This window comes from Mixophyes fleayi, chromosome 3 (assembly GCF_038048845.1).
Source record: "Mixophyes fleayi isolate aMixFle1 chromosome 3, aMixFle1.hap1, whole genome shotgun sequence".
Lineage (NCBI taxonomy): Eukaryota > Metazoa > Chordata > Amphibia > Anura > Limnodynastidae > Mixophyes > Mixophyes fleayi.
Genome location: NC_134404.1, coordinates 194,813,181 through 194,835,154, shown reverse-complemented (window position 1 = coordinate 194,835,154; position 21,974 = coordinate 194,813,181). Strand labels below are relative to the sequence as shown.

The following is a 21,974-nucleotide window of genomic DNA, read 5'->3' as shown; positions in this document are numbered from 1 at the left end:
TCGTGACTGTATTAGCTGATTCCTATCCGCTGCCTCCGTGCACTACAGTTATCTACTCACTTCAACTCTCCTGTGTTTCATCGTGACTGTATTAGCTGATTCCTATCCGCTGCCTCCGTGCACTACAGTTATCAACTCACTTCAACTCTCCTGTGTTTCATCGAGACTGCACCAGCTGATTCCTATCTGCTGCCTCCGTGCTCAACAGTTCCAGCTCAGCTCTACTCTCCCGTGTTTCATCGTGACTGCACCTGCTGATTCCTATCCGCTACCTCTGTGTACCTGCAGTGTCCTGCTTGCCGCTACCCTTCAGTTCTACTCGTGTCTGCAGCAGCTGATCCGCTCTCCGTGCTTTTACAGTGTTCCTGCCGGTGTCAACTCGCCAGTCTGCATCGGATCAACGCCTCGCTGCGTTCATCTCGTCTAGACCATCTCTACTCTTCAGGGTTCTCCAGGAGTCCAGTTCTACATACTACTGCTTCCTGAGTATTTGTTTCTATTCCTGCTGGTCTACCTACCTGTGCGCTGCACCTACTTGATTACCGCTTCCACCCTCCTGGGACTTCGCATCCTGCCGGCCTCCAGCCGTTCAGGTATCTCTGCACTCCTGTCTGACAGCCTGCTCCTGAACCACGGTATGCATACTTCTCATTGACTGTGTCGGTGTATTGCATATCTTGCTGGACTGAGTTGTTCTCCTCTGGAGTTTACTATCCGCTGAGACTATTGCCATCATTAGACTGTGTTACCTTTTGCCCGGATAGTTCCTGTGACTTTGTATTATTGAGCAGTGCTGTTCAGTCATTACTATATTGTGCATATCATCGTGGGATCAAGTTCAGTGTGCCCGTGTATACTCTGTATTGCATTTCTCTCCCCGTGCTCCTCCTCACATATATATTCAGTGGTACAACTTGCTAGTGGCAGACCACTGATCCCTGTTTCCTGAGTCACCTGTTCCAGTATCCTTTCACTATAGCAGTGGTACAACTTGCTAACGCAGACCACTGACTTCCCGGATACCTCCACCTGGATTCCATCCCTTCACCTAGACAGCGGTACAACTTGCTAAATGCAGACCGCTGACTCTCATCACCTCCTCGTTGTTTCTGGACATTCCTCTTCACTATAGCAGTGGTACAACTTGCTACCGCAGACCACTGACTACCCTCACGTTTGCTTGTCCATTCAGTTCCTCGTGTACTACTACCTATATATTACCAGTGCTGCTAGTCATAGACTTTCCCCGAGCATTCTCTACCATCTGCTGTCTCCTGTTCCGTGATCACCCCGCTACCAGAGTACCATATTACCATCTATACTGCTCTGGTAAGTCCATCACCTGGTGATCCCTGGGTAAAGACTCCTAGTGCCCGTGACAGTAAGATCAGGCCATGACAGACCCAGATTCGGAACCTACAGCTAAAGAGATGCTGCAGCATCTGGTTACCCGCGTGGAGCAACAGGATGTTCGCCAACAGCTGTTACTACAATGTTACCAGGCGTTAGCCTCCCAAGGAACATCTGGACAGAATGTTACAGCTAATGTTGAAGCTCCTGTGCTTTCCTCCGTTTCCCCAGTGCCATCCCAGGTGTCTACGGCTTCCACGCTTCACCTGCCTTCTCCGTCTAAGTATGATGGAGACCCCAAAACTTGTAGGGGTTTTCTCAACCAATGCTCAGTTCATTTTGAGCTCCAACCTCAAAATTTTTCTACCCATCGTTCCAGAGTGGCCTATCTCATTTCATTGTTCTCTGGACAAGCTCTGGCTTGGGCTTCCCCTCTGTGGGAGAGGAACGATCCAGTATTACAAGATAGTGCCAAATTTATTTCTATGTTCCGAAGTGTATTCGATGAACCAGGTCGTGTAATCTCCGCTGCTTCCAGCATTCTCCGTTTACGTCAGGGATCTCGTACAGTAGGCCAGTACGTCATTCAATTTAGGATATTAGCCTCTGAACTTCAGTGGAACACTGAAGCATTAATTGCCGCCTTCTGGCAGGGGCTCTCCGATAAAATTAAAGATGCACTGACTACCCAAGAGCTACCTACGTCATTAGAAGATTTGATTTCTCTCTGCCATCGTGTAGACATGAGGTTTCGTGAAAGGGAATCTGAGAAAACAACTTCAGTTAAAGCACCTCTTCGCTCAACCCCTCAACTTCGTCCAGCTTCATCTCCTGTGATCCCCATGGAGATAGGACGTTCCAAATTAACTTCTGAGGAGAGGAACCAAAGAGTAAAGAATAGACTTTGTATCTATTGTGCTGATTCCACACATATGCTCAGTTCTTGCCCTAAGAAATTGGGAAATGCCAGGCCCTAACTAGTTCTGGAGAGGTGAAGTTAGGGTCCCTGGAGTCCTCTCCATCTTCTACGAAATTAAAAGTCTACGCTTTTGATGTCACGATTTCCTTTGCTACCAAATCCTTTGAGTCCCAGGCATTGATTGATTCTGTAACAGCAGGAAATTTCATTTCTAAATCCCTAGTGAATCAATGGTCCCTACCAGTGATTACTTTGAAAACACCGATTACTGTGACTGCTATAGATGGATCACGTCTCATCAATGGTCTCATCACCCAGAGTACGTCTCCAGTAACGCTTCAGATTGGTGTGCTACACCATGAAGAGATTTCATTTTTAATTCTTCCTGTTACGACAAGTCCGATTGTTTTAGGCCTTCCATGGCTTCAATGTCATTCTCCCCAGATTGACTGGCGCACTCCTCAAGTTACGTCTTGGGGAGCTGAATGTCATCATCGTTGTCTTTCTCAAGTCATTCCTCTTAAAATACAGCAATCTTCCATCTCATCTTCCTCATCGGGACTTCCTCCTCAGTATGCTTCATTTGCCGATGTGTTTGATAAAGCTCAGTCTGAACGTCTTCCTCCTCATCGTTCATGGGATTGTCCGATCGATCTTCTACCTGGCAAGACTCCTCCTAGGGGTCGGGTGTATCCACTATCGTTACCTGAAACTCAAGCTACATATGAATACATCCAAGAGAATCTCCAGCAGGGTTTTATTCGACCTTCCACCTCTCCCGCTGGAGCCGGGTTCTTCTTCGTAAAAAAGAAGGATGGATCACTACGCCCCTGCATAGATTTTCGTGGACTCAACGCCATTACTATTAAAAATCGGTATCCCATTCCTCTGATTACTGAGTTATTTGACCGCATCAAGGGAGCTCGGATCTTTACCAAGTTGGATCTTCGTGGTGCCTATAATTTAATTAGAATCCGGTCCGGTGACGAATGGAAGACAGCTTTCAACACCAGAGATGGGCATTATGAATATTTAGTAATGCCTTTCGGGTTATGTAATGCCCCCGCTGTTTTCCAGGGCTTCATTAATGAGATCTTTCGGAATTTGTTATATGTATGTGTCGTTGTCTACCTGGACGACATATTGATCTTTTCAAAGGACCTGCCTTCTCATCACCAACATGTGGCAGAGGTCCTTTCCAGACTCCGGAAAAATTCATTATTCTGCAAACTAGAAAAATGTTCATTCGAGTTGCCCCAGATTCCATTTTTGGGTTATATTGTCTCCGGAGTTGGCCTACAAATGGATCCAGAAAAGGTGAATGCTGTGTTACATTGGCCCCAGCCAACTACTCTTTGTGCCATTCAGCGTTTTTTAGGTTTTGCCAATTACTATAGACGCTTCATTCAAGACTTCTCGTCCATTGCATCTCCTATTGTGTCCCTGACTTGTAAAGGGGCCAATACTAAGCAATGGTCATCTGAGGCACTCCAAGCCTTTCAATTCCTTAAAGAGTCCTTCTCCTCTGCTCCCATTCTTCGACAGCCTGATGTGACACTTCCCTTCTTCCTAGAAGTAGATGCCTCTAATGTTGGCTTAGGAGCCATTCTCTCCCAACGATCGGAGCAACAAAAATTCCATCCTTGTGCCTTTTACTCTCGGGGTCTCCTGCCTGCGGAGAGGAATTACACTATCGGCGACAAGGAGTTGCTGGCAATCAAAGTGGCATTAGAGGAGTGGAGATACTTGTTGGAGGGAGCTCGTCACCCTGTGACAATTTTCACGGATCACAAGAACTTGTCATATCTACAGTCTGCCCAATGCTTGAATCCTCGTCAAGCAAGATGGTCTCTTTTCTTTTCTCGTTTCGAATTAATCATAACCTTCAAACCAGCTGCCAAGAACAAGAAAGCTGACGCTCTATCCCGAGCTTTTGTGACGTCCTCTGACGTTGAAGAGGTTCCCAACCACTCTATACTAGACCCCAAATGTATTTCACTGGCTGCTTCTTCCACTAAAGTGCTACCATTTGGGAAGACCCTCGTGCCTCCTACTCTTAGGAGGAAAATCCTTTCGTGGTTCCACTCTTCTCGTTTTGCTGGACATGCTGGTGAACGCAAGACCTTTGAGATCCTCTCTCGAAGTTACTGGTGGCCCTCGATGAGGAGAGACGTCAAAGAGTTTGTAGCTGCTTGTGAATTGTGTTCTCAGTTTAAGACCTCCCGCAGAACCCCAGCGGGTTTGCTTCAACTACTACCCATTCCATCCAAGCCCTGGACCCATGTTAGTATGGACTTTGTTACTGATCTTCCGTCTAGTAAAAATTGTAATACTATTTGGGTAGTGGTAGACAGATTTTCGAAGATGGCTCATTTTGTCCCTTTGTCTGGTTTGCCTTCCTCGTCTACTCTGGCTGAACATTTCGTCAAGGAAATCTTTCGTATTCATGGATGTCCGTCTGAGATTGTGTCAGATAGAGGAGTACTATTCGTTTCCAGATTCTGGCGGGCCCTTTGTAAAACCTTGGGCATACGATTAGCACTCTCATCTTCCTACCATCCTCAATCAAACGGACAAACTGAAAGGGTCAATCAAGATCTCGAGACCTTTATAAGGATGTTCTCATCAGCCAATCAAGACAACTGGGTAGAATTGCTCCCTTGGGCTGAATTCGCTCATAACAACATGTACCATGAGTCATCTTCCAGAACTCCATTCTTTGTGGTTTACGGTCACCATCCGTCTTTTCCGGAATTTCCTGCCCTCCCTCCCACCCAAGTTCCTGCTGTAGAGACTGTTTGTCAGACCTTCAAAAATATTTGGTCTCAGGTCAAAACCTGTTTAAAGAAGACATCTGCCAAATATAAGTCTTTCGCAGATAAGAAGAGGCGGGCTATTCCACCACTGAAAATTGGAGATCGTGTCTGGTTATCTACCAAAAATATTCATTTGAAGGTCCCATCTATGAAATTCGCTCCCCGTTTTATTGGTCCATATAGGATCATTCAAGTGATAAATCCAGTTTGTTTCAAACTTCTACTTCCTAAGAATCTTCGTATTTCCAACGCCTTCCATGTGTCCTTGCTCAAACCTCTCATCATCAACCGTTTCTCGGCCCCTCCTTCAGCACCTCAGCCAGTTCAAGTTCATCAGGAGGAAGATTTCGAGATTACTCATGTGTTGGACGCAAAAATTTCGCGAGGAGTTCTTCGTTTCCTCGTTCATTGGAAGGGCTTTGGTCCTGAGGAGCGTTCATGGATCAAAGCTGAAGACCTCAACGCTCCAGCTCTTCTTAAGAAGTTTTATTCCAAAAATCCGGACAAGCCCGGTTCCAGGTGTTCTGTGCCCACCTTTAAAAGGGGGGGTACTGTCACTCACCAGACTGTGAGTGCTTCTTCCCGTGTGTTTAGGAACCGTGGCCGTCCACCATCCTGAGGGTCTGCGCATGCGCAGCCCTTTCAAACCTTCAGTACCTGTTCCTTTTAGTTAATTGGCTGATCAGGCACACTCCCTATTTAAAGCACCTGAGTTCCATACCTCGTGGCCTGATCTTGGAGTCTCATTCCCCATGAGCCTCTGAAGGTGTTCCTGTGTTTCCTCATGTATTCAGCTCAGCTGATTCCTGTGGTTTCCAGACCACTTCAACTCTCCTGTGGTTTCCAGACCACTTCAACTCTCCTATGTTTCATCGTGACTGTATTAGCTGATTCCTATCCGCTGCCTCCGTGCACTACAGTTATCTACTCACTTCAACTCTCCTGTGTTTCATCGTGACTGTATTAGCTGATTCCTATCCCCTGCCTTCGTGCACTACAGTTATCAACTCACTTCAACTCTCCTGTGTTTCATCGAGACTGCACCAGCTGATTCCTATCTGCTGCCTCCGTGCACTACAGTTATCAACTCACTTCAACTCTCCTGCGTTTCATCGAGACTGCACCAGCTGATTCCTATCTGCTGCCTCCGTGCTCAACAGTTCCAGCTCAGCTCTACTCTCCCGTGTTTCATCGTGACTGCACCTGCTGATTCCTATCCGCTACCTCCGTGTACCTGCAGTGTCCTGCTTGCCGCTACCCTTCAGTTCTACTCGTGTCTGCAGCAGCTGATCCGCTCTCCGTGCTTCTACAGTGTTCCTGCCGGTGTCAACTCGCCAGTCTGCATCGGATCAACGCCTCGCTGCGTTCATCTCGTCTAGACCATCTCTACTCTTCAGGGTTCTCCAGGAGTCCAGTTCTACATACTACTGCTTCCTGAGTATTTGTTTCTATTCCTGCTGGTCTACCTACCTGTGCGCTGCACCTACTTGATTACCGCTTCCACCCTCCTGGGACTTCGCATCCTGCCGGCCTCCAGCCGTTCAGGTATCTCTGCACTCCTGTCTGACAGCCTGCTCCTGAACCACGGTATGCATACTTCTCATTGACTGTGTCGGTGTATTGCATATCTTGCTGGACTGAGTTGTTCTCCTCTGGAGTTTACTATCCGCTGAGACTATTGCCATCATTAGACTGTGTTACCTTTTGCCCGGATAGTTCCTGTGACTTTGTATTATTGAGCAGTGCTGTTCAGTCATTACTATATTGTGCATATCATTGTGGGATCAAGTTCAGTGTGCCCGTGTATACTCTGTATTGCATTTCTCTCCCCGTGCTCCTCTTCACATATATATTCAGTGGTACAACTTGCTAGTGGCAGACCACTGATCCCTGTTTCCTGAGTCACCTGTTCCAGTATCCTTTCACTATAGCAGTGGTACAACTTGCTAACGCAGACCACTGACTTCCCGGATACCTCCACCTGGATTCCATCCCTTCACCTAGACAGCAGTACAACTTGCTAAACGCAGACCGCTGACTCTCATCACCTCCTCGTTGTTTCTGGACATTCCTCTTCACTATAGCAGTGGTACAACTTGCTACCGCAGACCACTGACTACCCTCACGTTTCCTTGTCCATTCAGTTCCTCGTGTACTACTACCTATATATTACCAGTGCTGCTAGTCATAGACTTTCCCCGAGCATTCTCTACCATCTGCTGTCTCCTGTTCCGTGATCACCCCGCTACCAGAGTACCATATTACCATCTATACTGCTCTGGTAAGTCCATCACCTGGTGATCCCTGGGTAAAGACTCCTAGTGCCCGTGACACTTTAGATTCCTGCACGGTGGTAATTGGATATAGTCAATTTGTATTACCTGAAAAGGTCCGTCTGTAGGAGGGATGTGGGATGGCTCAGTTGGAATAGTTTTCCCGACATTTTTCCTCAAACAAGTAAGACATGACATTGCTTTCTTACCAGCTTGAGAGAAAAATCCAGGAGCCCACAAGTATGCTCTCACCAGTTTGCACATACCTTCTTTACCCAGGTGAGTCAGACCATGTGTTGCTTCAGCCAGGCTTGGATAATATGTTCGAGGAGCTACAGGCTTACCTTGTCCATCCCTCCAGAGTCCTGAGGACTCTTGACCACATCCCTTCGCCTTCCAGACCGCCTTTTCCTGCAGGGAACACAAATCTTGCATTTCAATTAAATTCTGCATGTCTAATGTCTGAAAAACCATCATAGTCTCGGTCGATACAGTCATAGGTTGCCCTGCTGCCCATTTTGCAGCTTCGTCTGCCCTGTTGTTGCTTAATGACACCGGGTCTTCTTCAAAGGTATGGGCCTTGCACTTTATGACGGCTACCGTCTTGGGTAACTGTATCGCTGTCAGAAGTCCTTTTATGTGTTGTGAGTGTGCCACTGGTGTACCTGCTGCTGTCGTAACAGTTTCTAAGACGCCAAAGGGCCCCAAAATCATGCACTACCGCAAAGGCGTACCTAGAGTCAGTATATATATTGGCTGATTTACCCTCTGCAAATTCACATGCTCTCCTTAATGCTACTTGTTCCGCCACTTGGGCTGAGTGAGGTGGGCCAAGGGATTCAGCTTCTACCACATCCTGATCGTCTACAACAGCGTAACCAGTACATAGCTCTCCCGTCTCTGTCTGTCTATGACAACTCCCATCTGTATAAAACTTAAAATTTACATTTTCTAAGGGGGTGTCACGTATGTCGGGCCTTGCAGTAAAGGTCTGGTTCAGGTGTTCCATACAATCATGCGTATCAGTACTCTTGCCAAACTCATCATCAACCAGGGTCTCCTCACCTCCCACCCTTTGTGTCTCTAGAGACACATATGCAAGGTATGTAGCTGGATTTAAGGTGCTACATCGTTTGATGGTGATGTTTGAGGGTGCCATCAGAGCTAGTTCCCACTTTGTGAATCTAGCTGAAGAAACATGTCTGGTTTGAGCTGAATTTAAGAGAGCTGATACAGCATGGGGTGTATAGACAGTTAAATTATGTCCTAATACTACATCCTCGCTCTTACTTACCAGAAGAGCAGTTGCTGCTACACTTCTGAGACATGTTGGGAGTGATCTTGCCACAGTGTCCAATTGTGCACTGTAGTATGCTACCGGTCTGCTAGCGTCACCATGTTTCTGTGTGAGGACACCTGCTGCACAACCATCAGCTTCCGTACAGTACAGCTCAAAAGGCTTTTCATAATCAGGTATTCCCAATGCAGGTGCTCTAGTCAGACTATCTTTTAGATTAAAGAACGCTTGCTCTGACTCTTCTGTGTGTACCACACATTCTGGATTTGAGGAAGAGACTAGTTCCTGCAATGGTAATGCCAGAATAGAAAAACCTGGGATCCAGGATCTACAGTATCCACACATCCCTAGGAAGGTACGAATCTGCTTCTGGCTCTGTGGCAGAGTCATGTGTTGTATGGCCTCAATCCTGTCAGTTGTCAGGTGTCTTAGCCCCTTGGTGAGGCAGTGTCCTAAGTATTTGACCTTAGTCTGACATGGCTGTAATTTATCCTTTGCCACCTTGTGCCCTGTTTGTGAGAGATGGAGCAACAACAATTTAGTATCATGTAAACATGACATAAAAGAATCAGAGCACAGGAACAAATCGTCCACATATTGAATTAGAACAGACCCATTGCGGGGTTGAAAAGATTGCAAACAGTCATGTAAGGCTTGGGAGAAAATACTGGGGCTGTCAATGAACCCCTGGGGAAGTCTGGTCCATGTGTATTGCACTCCCCGGTAGGAGAATGCAAAAAGGTATTGGCAGTCAGGGTGAAGTGGGACTGAGAAGAAAGCAGAACATAGATCAATGACAGTAAAATGACTAGCAGACGGTGGAATCTGCATGAGGATGACAGCTGGATTCGGCACTACGGGGAATTGGCTCTCAACAACTTTATTAATTCCCATTAAGTCCTGGACTAATCTATAGCCCCTCCCCCCACTCTTCTTCACAGGGAAAATGGGACTATTTGCTGTGCTGGATGTACGAAGTAAAATCCCTTGTTGCAACAGCCTCTCAATAACAGGATATACCCCCAATTCCACCTCCGGTTTTAATGGATGCTGTGGGATTTTTGGAGCTATCCTACCACTTTTTACCATGACAGGGGCTACGTTTGCCATTAGTCCAGTGTCCTGTCCATCTCTGGTCCATAGTGAACCTGGTATTTCCAGCAACATCCCCTTTACTTGAGATGGACTTTGTTCTATAACAGTAGAGTGTAACATTAACCTTTGAGGGGTGTCCAATATATCCTGTACCTCATGCGCGACCTTCTCTGGTATGTCTAAGAACACACCATCTGAAGTACAGTATATGACACATCCCATTTTACATAACAAGTCTCTCCCTAGCAAGTTAGTAGGAGCCGCTGCAGCTAAGAGAAACGAATGCTTAGTATGCAGGGGCCCGATAGTAACTTCAGAGGGTTTAGTTTGAGGATAATGTAACACTCCTCCCGTTACCCCCATAGCTGGAATAGTTTTACTGGTCACCTGTAGATTAAAAGGAGAGGTTATCACAGATCTGGTCACCCCTGTATCTACAAGAAAAGTTTGCTTCCTTCCAGCTATGTCAACTATCGGTGTTGTTTATTCTCTCAGACTCTCAGTTAACCTCATTGGCTGTAGACTACAGGTATGACCTGACCTCTAGCGCTAACTATTGCTTTCCCACGCAGCATTTGCTGCTGTGATATGTGCGGACAGGTGTTAGTCTTCTAGTCTATGTGAATATCTCCTTGGAGGATATCTATGCGACCCTTCATTAGGATTATATCTTCCCTTAGTACAATCTTTCCTCATATGTCCTTCTTCTTTGCAATTATAACATCTCAACATTCTGCGTTTCCTGTTATGTGGGTTATAGGCTGGTGGTCGTGTATGCATTCCCTCTAATGCTTGTATACTCACCGTCATCAACTTATCACTCTTTTCTTATTTTTTCCTAAAGATATTTTTATCATGCTCCACAGCAGACTCCCTAAGGGAATCTGCCATGATGCCTCTCCAATTAGGTAATGAGGTTTGTACTCTGGTTTTTAAATTTTCCCTAAGACCATCCATTAGTACTCCTACAACTACTTCCCTATGATGTGGGTCCTCACCTATGTTTGATATCCCAGTGAACCATGTTATCGCTGCTCTAGCTCTACTAAAGTAATCAGATGCTGTTTCACTATCTTTTTGTGTTATGGTGAAAATCTTACACCAATTCGCTACTACTGGAAAATAGATGGCTAAATGTTTGACAATCTGTTCTATATTCTCTTGATTAATCTCATCTGTCAAGGTGTCGTCTTCCTCCAACGAACAATCTTTAATAAATTGTTGTACGTTACTATTGGGAGGAAGACACGCCATCAACACTACACGCCAAACCTTTATCGGTTGGTTCGTGTGCATTTCCCAAGTCTTTAACAAACTTCTGACACTTAGCCAACTCTTTTCTAGGATCTGGAAATTCAGTCATAATGGAACGTAATTCTGATCTAGTCCAGGGACAATGCATTGTAACATTTCTTAAAGGAACTACACCATCCTTATCCGCCTTCCCATTGGGAACTGATATTGTGCTGACTGGATACGTACCCACCGGTTCACTATCTTCAGGGTTAGCTACTTCAGTACTTTGAATATTATCTCTCCTAGTGGTCACACTACTCTCACCAATCTCAGCCATTGCCCCCTTTCCATACTTACGCTGAACCTCTAACATATTAACAGCATGGGCAATGGCTGAAATTACAGTGGGTTCATCCTCTTCTTCAGAAACACTTGCTTTAAACTGACTTAAATCAGGATATAACTTAGCAATTTCCTTTTTTTTCATTTTTAATAACGGCTGTACTTACTCCCCCCCGCTACATAGGGTGGCGGGGGTGCGCTTGCGCTGAGTTCTCCACGCTTCTCAACGGCTACTTCCGCCGTGCGCGCGTTTTTTGCCACGCCTACTTCCGCTGTGCATTCGCTGCTCTGCCACGTGCTACCTTCCATTTGCCACAATTTCAAACAATCATTATGTTTATTCCTAACTTTCGTTGACTTAATCAACCATACTTTATCCTTTACAGTATTTAGTACCTCTGCATTAAAATGCCCTATTGTTGGGAAAGGCCTAACACAATCTTTGGTCATCTTGACCCACGTGTCGCAATACGCAGTTGCGTATGCACCATATTTCTTACACATGAGATACCTCGCTGAACCAATAGGCCCTTCCTTAGGCAGTACCTCGGCCATCTCTAGCGTCTGCTTAGCACCCATGTTGAACAATAGGGTCCCAGTAATATCACAATATCCTGCCACAAAAATAGGGTTCCAGAAATATCACAATATCCTGCCACTAATTTCAACACTCTGCTACCCGCAATTTACCGCTAGAGATATTTTACTGGCCCGTGAACGTATTTGCTACAAGCCGCGTCCACTCGCTCCCTCTCGTATTGAACAAGGACCCCTTAATACAGAAATATCAATGCGGACTAAAGGGTTATCAGCTCCTCGATTACCCCTGACTCTCCAACAAAATCTGTTGAGTTTATTACGCCTGGCAGCATCCGGTAAAGTCAATTACCAGCCTTACCAATGTAATTCCTCCCCATTACCCCCAAGTCGCAATCACGACTTTCCTTGCCGTGCGGTGCAATCGCAACGCTTAAAGCTTATCAGTAAGCGATGCGATTACCCTTGGGTGCATGTCGCGAAAACTCGCTTAGTTTCCGACCCCGGTATACCTGCCTTGTATACCGTACACCAGTTGGGCACCTGCCTCGTCAGACAGCAACTGACACTCTATTCAACAATAGATCAAACCTTAGTTTATTTAAAGTCAACACATTACACGACATACACCTTTTCTGCGCAGAAAATCAAAGTTCCCAACAATAGTAATAATGTCCCAGAGGTTTTCACAAGTAATTATACTATGCACATATAATAACTATCAAAACGATTGTTTAACCACGTGGAAAATCTTACCGGAAGTTAATTAAATGTACCAGCAAAGACTAAATGGCCTAATAACTTGGAGCAGAGAAGATAAAGCATTCTACAGAAGACTTAGAACAAGACAATGTGCACTAAAATTTGAGGATGGCAGATTAAAGGGTAGTTTGAGGAAGTTTCACTTATATCCTCACAATTGTATAAATACACGCTGAAATAGCGCTAAAATACTGCGTCCATAATGCACCTAGTTGGTATAATATATATCCTTCAGATATAAACTGAAATACAAAAACCAGCTAGTGCTAATTAACACATTCCTCAGTCACCTATTACTGAATGTGCATTATCCGCTGAGAGGAGTATCGGGTTTGAGTCACAATATGGTGTAGCATAAATAGCTGTTACCCGAATAAGTGATGCCAACTCAAGATAGTATTAAAACCGGCATAACACGAGTAATAATCATCCTCTTAAAAGGTGGAGAAAGTAGATTACAATGTCCACAAATGACAGCCGCAGAGTCTATATTGAAGTCTAATTGTGCAGTATTGAGCAGCAGCAGACTGTATGAATCTAAAGCGGAGACAGCGAGAATAGATAAAGCTAAGTTGCAAGAATCACTGGGATTATGTGAAATACCCTACCTAGTAAAAACTGGGGAGCGATTCTTGATTGAAATTGGAGGCATGGAGGATAGGTGAAACAAACCGCCAATGCGCGTTTCGCTCCGTGGCTTTTTCAAAGCGAACTAACCCAAAGAAATGATAGCTCTTAAATACTCCTTCAGGTAGGTGTTGTTTGAACTTAAAGAACCAATCAGAAGTGTAACACCATAATAGGTATATGTATTCCCCTTCCGTCCCCCCGTGTGTTTGATTGACAAGATTAGCCTGTCACGGAAAATGTTGATGAGACACAGGTTAATCTATTGGTTAGCGTGGAATATAATAGTATAGTGATTGGTCTTCCTGTTTGGCCTCCGTGATATTGTAAAGACCATTAATTAAAATTAATCATTAAGTTGGAGGAGCTAATCGGACAGAATTGAAGATGAAACATGCTTTATTGATTTATTAGACTGTGTCTGTATGTTTGGAAGGCACAGTAGCCCATCGCAATTATTTCTCCATAACAGGAAAGTGTATTTTTAATCCCCACTGTAAATTCCGTTGATGAACTGAATAGCTCTGCGCTAACAATACAATAAAACACACATAAAATACAGTGGCCCAGGAAATGATCCAAACATCGATCCTTGCTGTAAACACCGTGACCACTTCAATAGCTGTACAGGAAGCATCATTCAAATCAGACCATCAGCGGTCAGCTGGTGGATGGCTCACTCGCAACCTCTATAAATACCAACAAATGAAGATGAAATATTTCTTCCACATAGAAAGCACTACTATATGGCTTTAAAAATGTAATAATCAACCTAGTGCTCAAAAGAGACATGCTAATTTGCAGTGTCCTGTTATAAGTATCTCTGAGAGATGAAATTTGTAAGACACTAACTTGATATTATATGAGGTAACATTGGCGAAACTACTACATGTAGTAACTACTATGTTCCTTATATACATGGAACACTCCTGAGAATAAAACTGCCCCACCCCCTCATATGTGCCATGAGGAGCACATTTAGGGGACATATGTGACAAGGGGAGAGTGTGGAGGACATATGTCACTTATGCCTTCTCCACTCTGCCATTGTCACATTGCTCTCCCAGCATTCTCTCCTTGTCAGGTGTTTCCCAAGCCCCTCACCTGCAGTTTTGACTGTTGCTGGTGGTGTCTTAAACTCTATTTCTACTTAGCTGGATCCTGGAATTTTGGGTCTATATTTGGAAAAGAGGTAGTACTAATACTATTCATCTCCTGAAAAATTAAATCAATAGCAACCACACTTAATAGCTATATCCCCCTCACACACCCACCCCAAGTGACCCTGACATTAAATTGTATCTCCCACATTTACTACACCACATTGTATTATTAGCCCCTAGAATTTGTTAACCATCAACCCCAAATTACATTAATAGTTTTACATTAAAAAAACCTAGACTTAGATGTTAACCTAGACCTAGATATTAAACTAATAACCCTCACCAGCTGTGCCAACTTAACTTTCCCCACAGCACCATTATACCCCCCTAAATTCCAACCGCTGCCTTCCTTCTAATTCAACAACATTCACCATCCCTCTTCCTTATACTCCTTGTTAATCATCACTCCACTTTATTATATCCCTTTATCAGCCCTCACTTTAGTTATTCATCACAAACATCCGTTTTTCATTGCCTCTTATCACTATCCTACAGTGGTTATTCAGCACACCACACCCGTTATTCCACACACTTAACACTTGTTATTTATCACACCTCACCCCTGTTATATATTACAACGCACCTGTTATTTAGCACACCTCACATTGTCTATGCAGCAGACAGGATAATCTGTGCTAGCTGCCAAATCACCTTTGTTGTCAAGTATTCATATAAGGCTGTATACTCTACTTTGACTATTAACACTGCCAGTAGACAAGTGGGGAAAGGTAGATTGATATATAATAAACTGTATTTTGTGTTATTTATCGTATCTCACCCAGGTCTTTATCACACTTATTTGTTGTTCCTGTTTTTATTACCCATCTTCACTCTTCTCTAGATCCCATTCCAAAACTTCAATCTACCCCCACCTCTTTTATTCATCACCCTCTACCTTCTTTTACCCTACTGAGACAGCACCTGCACCTGATCACTTGAGACAACAACTACCAGACACTGATAGGCTGAGAGCGCAGTGCATGGTGGTGAGGTCTCCACAGTACCAGAATCCCATTCTATCAGTGACTGGGAGCTGCTGCATCACGTGAGCAGGTACAGGGACTCCCTGTGTGAGGTAAGAGAAATGGCAGGGAGAGGATGAGACAGTATGCCCTCTAAGAAAGACAAAGGAAAAAGATGTTGGCCGGCTCTGCCTGTGGGTGCATGCTGGCCCCATAAGTCAGGGGTCCAGCATGGAGTCCCCTTGACTCATGGCCCTGTGAGCAGTGCACATCCTGCCCCATGGTGGATACTCCACTTGCACCTTACATCGTCATCAGCACATTCTTGCTTATACATAGATATTTAGAATTGCATGCATTACCAAAAAAAACAGGCTCTATGAATAAATTTAATTCCATATAGAATTGCAATTCACATTACAATTTTACAGCATCAGTTTTACAGGAGCCTGACATCACTACTCTGTGCCATTGTAGGACCCAGTTCCTCCATTATATAACTGTAGTCCTAGGACTATATGCTTACCTCCATTCCCGTCCATTGATTATTACACTGGCCCTGTCACATGCAACCCTGCCCTTGCAATGGACCAGTGACTCTGTGCTTATGTGAACATTCTAATCATGTGATGTAGCTACAGTCTTGTCCCCACCCATTCCAAAACCGAAGACAGACAGAATTTCAGGAGAAGAGTGAAAACAAAAAGGTGATCTGGTCAGTTGCATAAATACTACTGAACTGGGATTTGTCGCTACTATGTGGCCTGGTGGTGAAAAGGGCTTGGTGACATCCGCTCTGGAGGCCCCCACTCTGCTCTTTCTTTCCCCAAACTGAAAGCTCAAATGCGGCCTCACTGTGCATGCTCCAGTCCTGGTGTATACTCAGTAGAGTAAGTCAGGTATCTCAGGAGTGGATGGATATGTATCACCCCCCTTAAACAATTTTTGCTATGGGACCCGGTGATTGCGTGTCACACTCTTATCTCTTACCTTAAGACAAACGTACATTTTGCTGATAATATCAGCCATCTAACACTGTAAAAACTATGATTTTCACAGTAAATAACTATGTGGTTATTGGATGAAACTACACCGCATACAAACAAAATGCAATTTGTTTATTATAATAAGAGATAATGTACTTCTTAGTTCAGTGACTTGTATAAAAACACTAATATTCTTCTATTTTACAGTATGGTTACATTATTCCCACCTTATATATATAATATATGCCACATAAACAGCTATGACAGACAGTGGTTAGTCACAAACATTAAAACATCTATCTTTTTCCTGTTCTAAGTGGTGCCATTTGAGGAAAAATGACTTTTAGTGAGGTAAATGTCATGAAAATCCACTGTCACAAATTTCTGAAATAGATATTGTCAAATTTTGCACATGCATGCTTTTTTAGGAAATAACAATGTTTGTTAATACACATTTATGATATCTTTTAATAATGGCTGTTTGAGTGCAACAATATCCACAAGTATGGTATGTGTATTATTAATAGTTTTTCTGTCCTACAGGCTGCTGCACGTCATGAGTCACTGACAAGTCTGAACCTAGCGAAGAAAGAAAAGTGGCGTAAAGAAGCAGAAAATAAACCAGGAACTGATGCAACAGATCCTGATAAATAGATATAATACAAATGACTAGTTCTGCTGCATCAGCTTCTCACTGTCCATATAAACATTTCAAGTAACAAATGCTGCCAGTTTCTGCATTACTCTGTTTATCTGGGTGTATAGTTATGTATGCTTACATCACTAAGTAATATGCAACACCTAAGTTTGTGCATTAAGTCAGTTACACACGAAAACCGCAAGTGCAAACCACATGTGAAAGTACATATTAACTAATTTTACCCATAGCTGATATGCTTTGGACACATTCAGATGTGTTTGCAAATGACTCCAGATGCAAGCAGCCCGGAGCTTTGTCCATATGCGCCTTATGCTTGAGGAAGAAGTATTATACTTTGAAATTAGTCATAGGGCGCATACTTGGACACAGGTTACCTGTTTTTCACATGGTTCAGGGTTACCATAAGCCACAAAATGCTCATTATGTGCAAGAACTGTATAGTGCATAGATTTGTATTTTTATCTATAATAAAATGTTTTCCCACTTGATCTATTGAGTTCATGGTGTTTCCTTCCAGCTCTCATGCATCATCATCATCATCAGCAGCTATTTTTATAGCGCCACAAATTCCGCAGCGCTGTCCACAGGAAGACAAGATACACAAAGAGGTGAAGGAACTGCCAAAGTGCACAGATTCTGCTTGACTTACCATTATTGTAAATGCATATAATTTTACAGTTCCAAAAATGTATTGCATTAGATCTTTTGTGGCTTTTTTTGATGAATCCGTTCAGCTCCTATCCCTACATTTTGATACAAATATCAATATGATTAGTTGATAGGGAGGGAGAGTTATGAGGACGCCTTACTTTAACCACACACCAATAGAGATTAATTGAGTGTCTATTGTTGTGGAAAAAAACAAATACATGTGTTGTCTATGGCCCATTCATTTCATTGAAGTCTTACATTTAGAACACTACTCCATTGAAATAAATGAGACATACAAATGAATGGGCCAATGGGAAAAATATAGCATAACGCTGGTTTAACTGGTTTATGTTAACCTCAGTCACATGTTTTGAACACATTGAAATGAAACAAGCAGAATCGAAAAAGCACTGCCAATGCCACACCACAATGAAGATGCATATAGACGCAAGTATGAATACAGATGGGTATTAAGACATAGAGGTTTTGTTTTTAGATGCGTTTGTTTGCATTGAACAAGTCAGATTTAGTATTTGAATGTTGGTATGTAACCAGCCTTATAGGCTACATATTACTAAAAAAATATTCATGAGAATGCAGCCTATGCTTTCAGCGACATTGAGGCACTTCATGATCACAATTCATGAGGCATGGCATGTGCTCCTTAGATACTGGATCCTAACGAATATATAGGCTGCATTCTCATGACTATTTCTGCAGCCTATAAAAAAGCTGTTTCCACTGTGCCAAGGTGGCACTTGTACACTGCTGTCCTGCCGCATAGCAATTATGTGACCGGAGATTTGACTGGGCTTGAGGAGGGGTTCTCAGTTTGCATCATAGGAGGAAGGACTCTATGAGGTGATATTTAACTCCGTGATAGATCATTTAACTCCTTATATATTAATTCATTTTACACATTTAGCTTTACACTATACATAATCAATTACTCTGAATTAGCACAATTTGAAAACAAATAAAATATATAAAAATAAATTATTTTAATTGCTGTGTAAATGCAATATTTTTCTTAATAACAAAATAAATATTAAAGTACATGTTGGTCCATATTGTGTATTTGTTTTAACTGTTAAATTGATTCTAACCTCTGAAATGTTCTTTGCTTAATTGTGCCTAGTATAGCAAACTGTGTATGTCAGACATAGTTTTATGTTATACCTCTGTAAACATACGAAGTAAACTTAGGGTTTTGTCTATCACCTTTGTCTGCACTGCTTTGTGGGCCTGGAACTGCCTCCAATGGCATCATACACCATCCACAGTGATGTCACACAAATTCTTGCCATTGGGCCCTATCCCAAGCTAATGTATTGTGAGAAAAGTATCAATACTCAATAAGATTGACAGGAGAGCTCTGAAAAAATAAATATTAATGGGAATACCCAATAAGATTGACAGGTGAACTCTGGAAGGATATAAAGATATTATAGCAACGATAAAACAAACAATGCCTATGAATGGTTAGCTCTGCTAGAACCATCATAGAAACAGTCAAGGTCCATCCATATAAATAAAAGTTCCCACATAAAAGGTTGTCCACTTTTCAAAAGCCCCTCTGTAAATTGGTCCCTACTATATAGCATACAGGTTGTGTCCCCCCACTAGCTGAAGTCCACAGCTGTATTGCACTGAAATGCACTTATTTGTGCTGCAGGAAAACTGATGTGAGTGCACCAGTGCAGGAGCCATGTCTCAGATTCAAGTAAGAGACAGGGTTACATTTGCTAAACATGATACATTTATTGGATTAAGTAGTTATCCACTTTAAATTCAAGCTATTCATCTTCCACAGCTACAGTTCAGCACTATTTAAAATGAACAATGGACAACAAAGGTCAAGTTTTTATTTTAGCTTATCAGCATAAAGTTGTAGCACCATTAACTTCTCTGGCATTGCAGAATATTAACATGGAGACCCTTGCACTTTAAGTGAACGTAACAGGGTGAAGCCTAAACTGTTGATCAGCAGTACATACCTGAAAAAAAACTGATTTTTGGGAGACAGCACTGATTCTTGATAACCAAAAGAGGTGTAGTCTACTGATGGTGTGCGGTCTTACTACAAATAGATGTGTCATGAGTGGAATGGGACATATTTCCGGTATGGTCTAATTTGCCCTGATTTCCCAATCAGGAATACTGAGAAGTGTAGTATTCTTTGTACACATTCGAAAATATAATTACATAACATTGCTCCAATAAATATTTGTCTCGGCTTTAAAAACTGTCACACATTTCACTCCTGTAGAAATTGTGAGTTACATAACACATCTGGTTTTAGCTTGACTCTTTACTATAAACTATAAGTTGACGGACCAAGTTAGCACAACAATCAAAGAAATGGGGCATTGACTACAATTAATTATATTTAATGATATTAATGAAAACTGGTGCAAAGGAAAAATATGCTCATGAATTGAATGATGAATCATGAATTGACTCATGAATCATGAAATTAATCATGAATCATGAATTTAATCATGAATTGAATGATGAATCATGAAATGAATCATGAACCATGAAATGAATCATGAATCAAGAATCATGAATTGAATCATGAATCATGAATTGAATCATAAATTGAATAATGAATCATGAATCATGAATTGGATCATGAATCATGAATCAAGAAATGAATCATGAATCATGAATTGAATCATGAATCATGAATCAAGAAATGAATCATGAATTGAATCATGAATTGAATCATGAATCATGAATCATGAATCATGAAATGAATCATGAATTGAATCCTGAAATGAATCATGAATCATGAATTGAATCATGAATCATGAATTGATTCATAAATCATGAATTGAATCATAAATTGAATCATGAATCATGAATTGAATCATAAATCATGAATCGAATCATAAATCATGATTTGAATTATGAATCATGAAATGAATCATGAATTGAATAATGAATCATGAATTGAATCATGAATCATGAATTGAATCATGATTCATGAATCATGAATCATAATTCATGAATTGAATCATGAATCTAATCATGAATCATGAATCATGAATTGAATCATAAATCATGAATTGAACCATGAATTATGAATCATGAATTGAATCATGAATCATAAATTGAATCATGAATCATAAATCTTGAATCATGAATCATAAATCTTGAATCATGAATCATGAATCGAATCATAAATCATGAATTGAATCATGAATCATGGATTGAATCATGATTCATGAATCATGAATCATGAATTGAATCATGAATCATGAATCTAATCATGAATCATGAATCATGAATTAAATCATAAATCATGAATTGAATCATGAATCATGAATCTAATCATGAATCATGAGTCATGAATTGAATCATGAATCATGAATCATGAAATGAATCATGAATCCTGAATTGAATCATGAATCATGAATCATAAAATGAATCATGAATTGAATCATGAATCATGAATTGAATCATGAATCATGAATCATGAATTGAATCATGAATCAAGAATTGAATCATGAATCATGAATTGAATCATGAATTGAATCATGAATCATGAATTGAATCATGAATCATGAATCATGAATTTAATAATGAATCATGAATTGAATCATGAATCATGAATTGAATCATGTATCATGAATCATGAATCATGAATTGAATCATTAATCATAAATCTTGAATCATGAATCATAAATCTTGAATCATGAATCATGAATCGAATCATAAATCATGAATTGAATCATGAATTGAATCATGATTCATGAATCATGAATCATGAATTGAATCATGAATCATGAATCTAATCATGAATCATGAATCATGAATTAAATCATAAATCATAAATCATGAATTGAATCATGAATCATGAATTGAATCATGAATCATGAATCATGAATCATGAATTGAAGCATGAATCATGAATCAAATCATAAATCATGAATTAAATCATGAATCATGAATCATGAATTGAATCATGAATCATGAATCAAATCATAAATCATGAACTAAATCATGAATCATGAATCATGAATTGAATCATGAATCATGAATCAAATCATAAATCATGAATTAAATCATGAATCATGAATCATGAATTGAATCATTAATCATAAATCTTGAATCATGAATCATAAATCATGAATCATGAATCGAATCATAAATCATGAATTGAATCATGAATCATGAATTGAATCATGATTCATGAATCATGAATTGAATCATGAATCATGAATCTAATCATGAATCATGAATCATGAATTAAATCATAAATCATGAATTGAATCATGAATCATAAATCTAA

At 41.5% G+C, this 21,974-nt stretch overlaps 1 protein-coding gene across 1 annotated transcript in view; it reads left to right on the top strand.

The window, feature by feature from the left end:
* Positions 1-17,514, top strand: part of FAM162B (family with sequence similarity 162 member B) — a 30,700-nt gene extending 13,186 nt beyond the window's left edge. The window contains exon 4 of the mRNA XM_075200648.1: positions 16,909-17,514. Within this exon, the coding sequence (XP_075056749.1) occupies positions 16,909-17,019 (111 nt within the window). The 3' untranslated portion in view covers positions 17,020-17,514. The remainder of the gene's footprint in view (positions 1-16,908) is intronic.
* Positions 17,515-21,974: the final 4,460 nt, after the last annotated feature.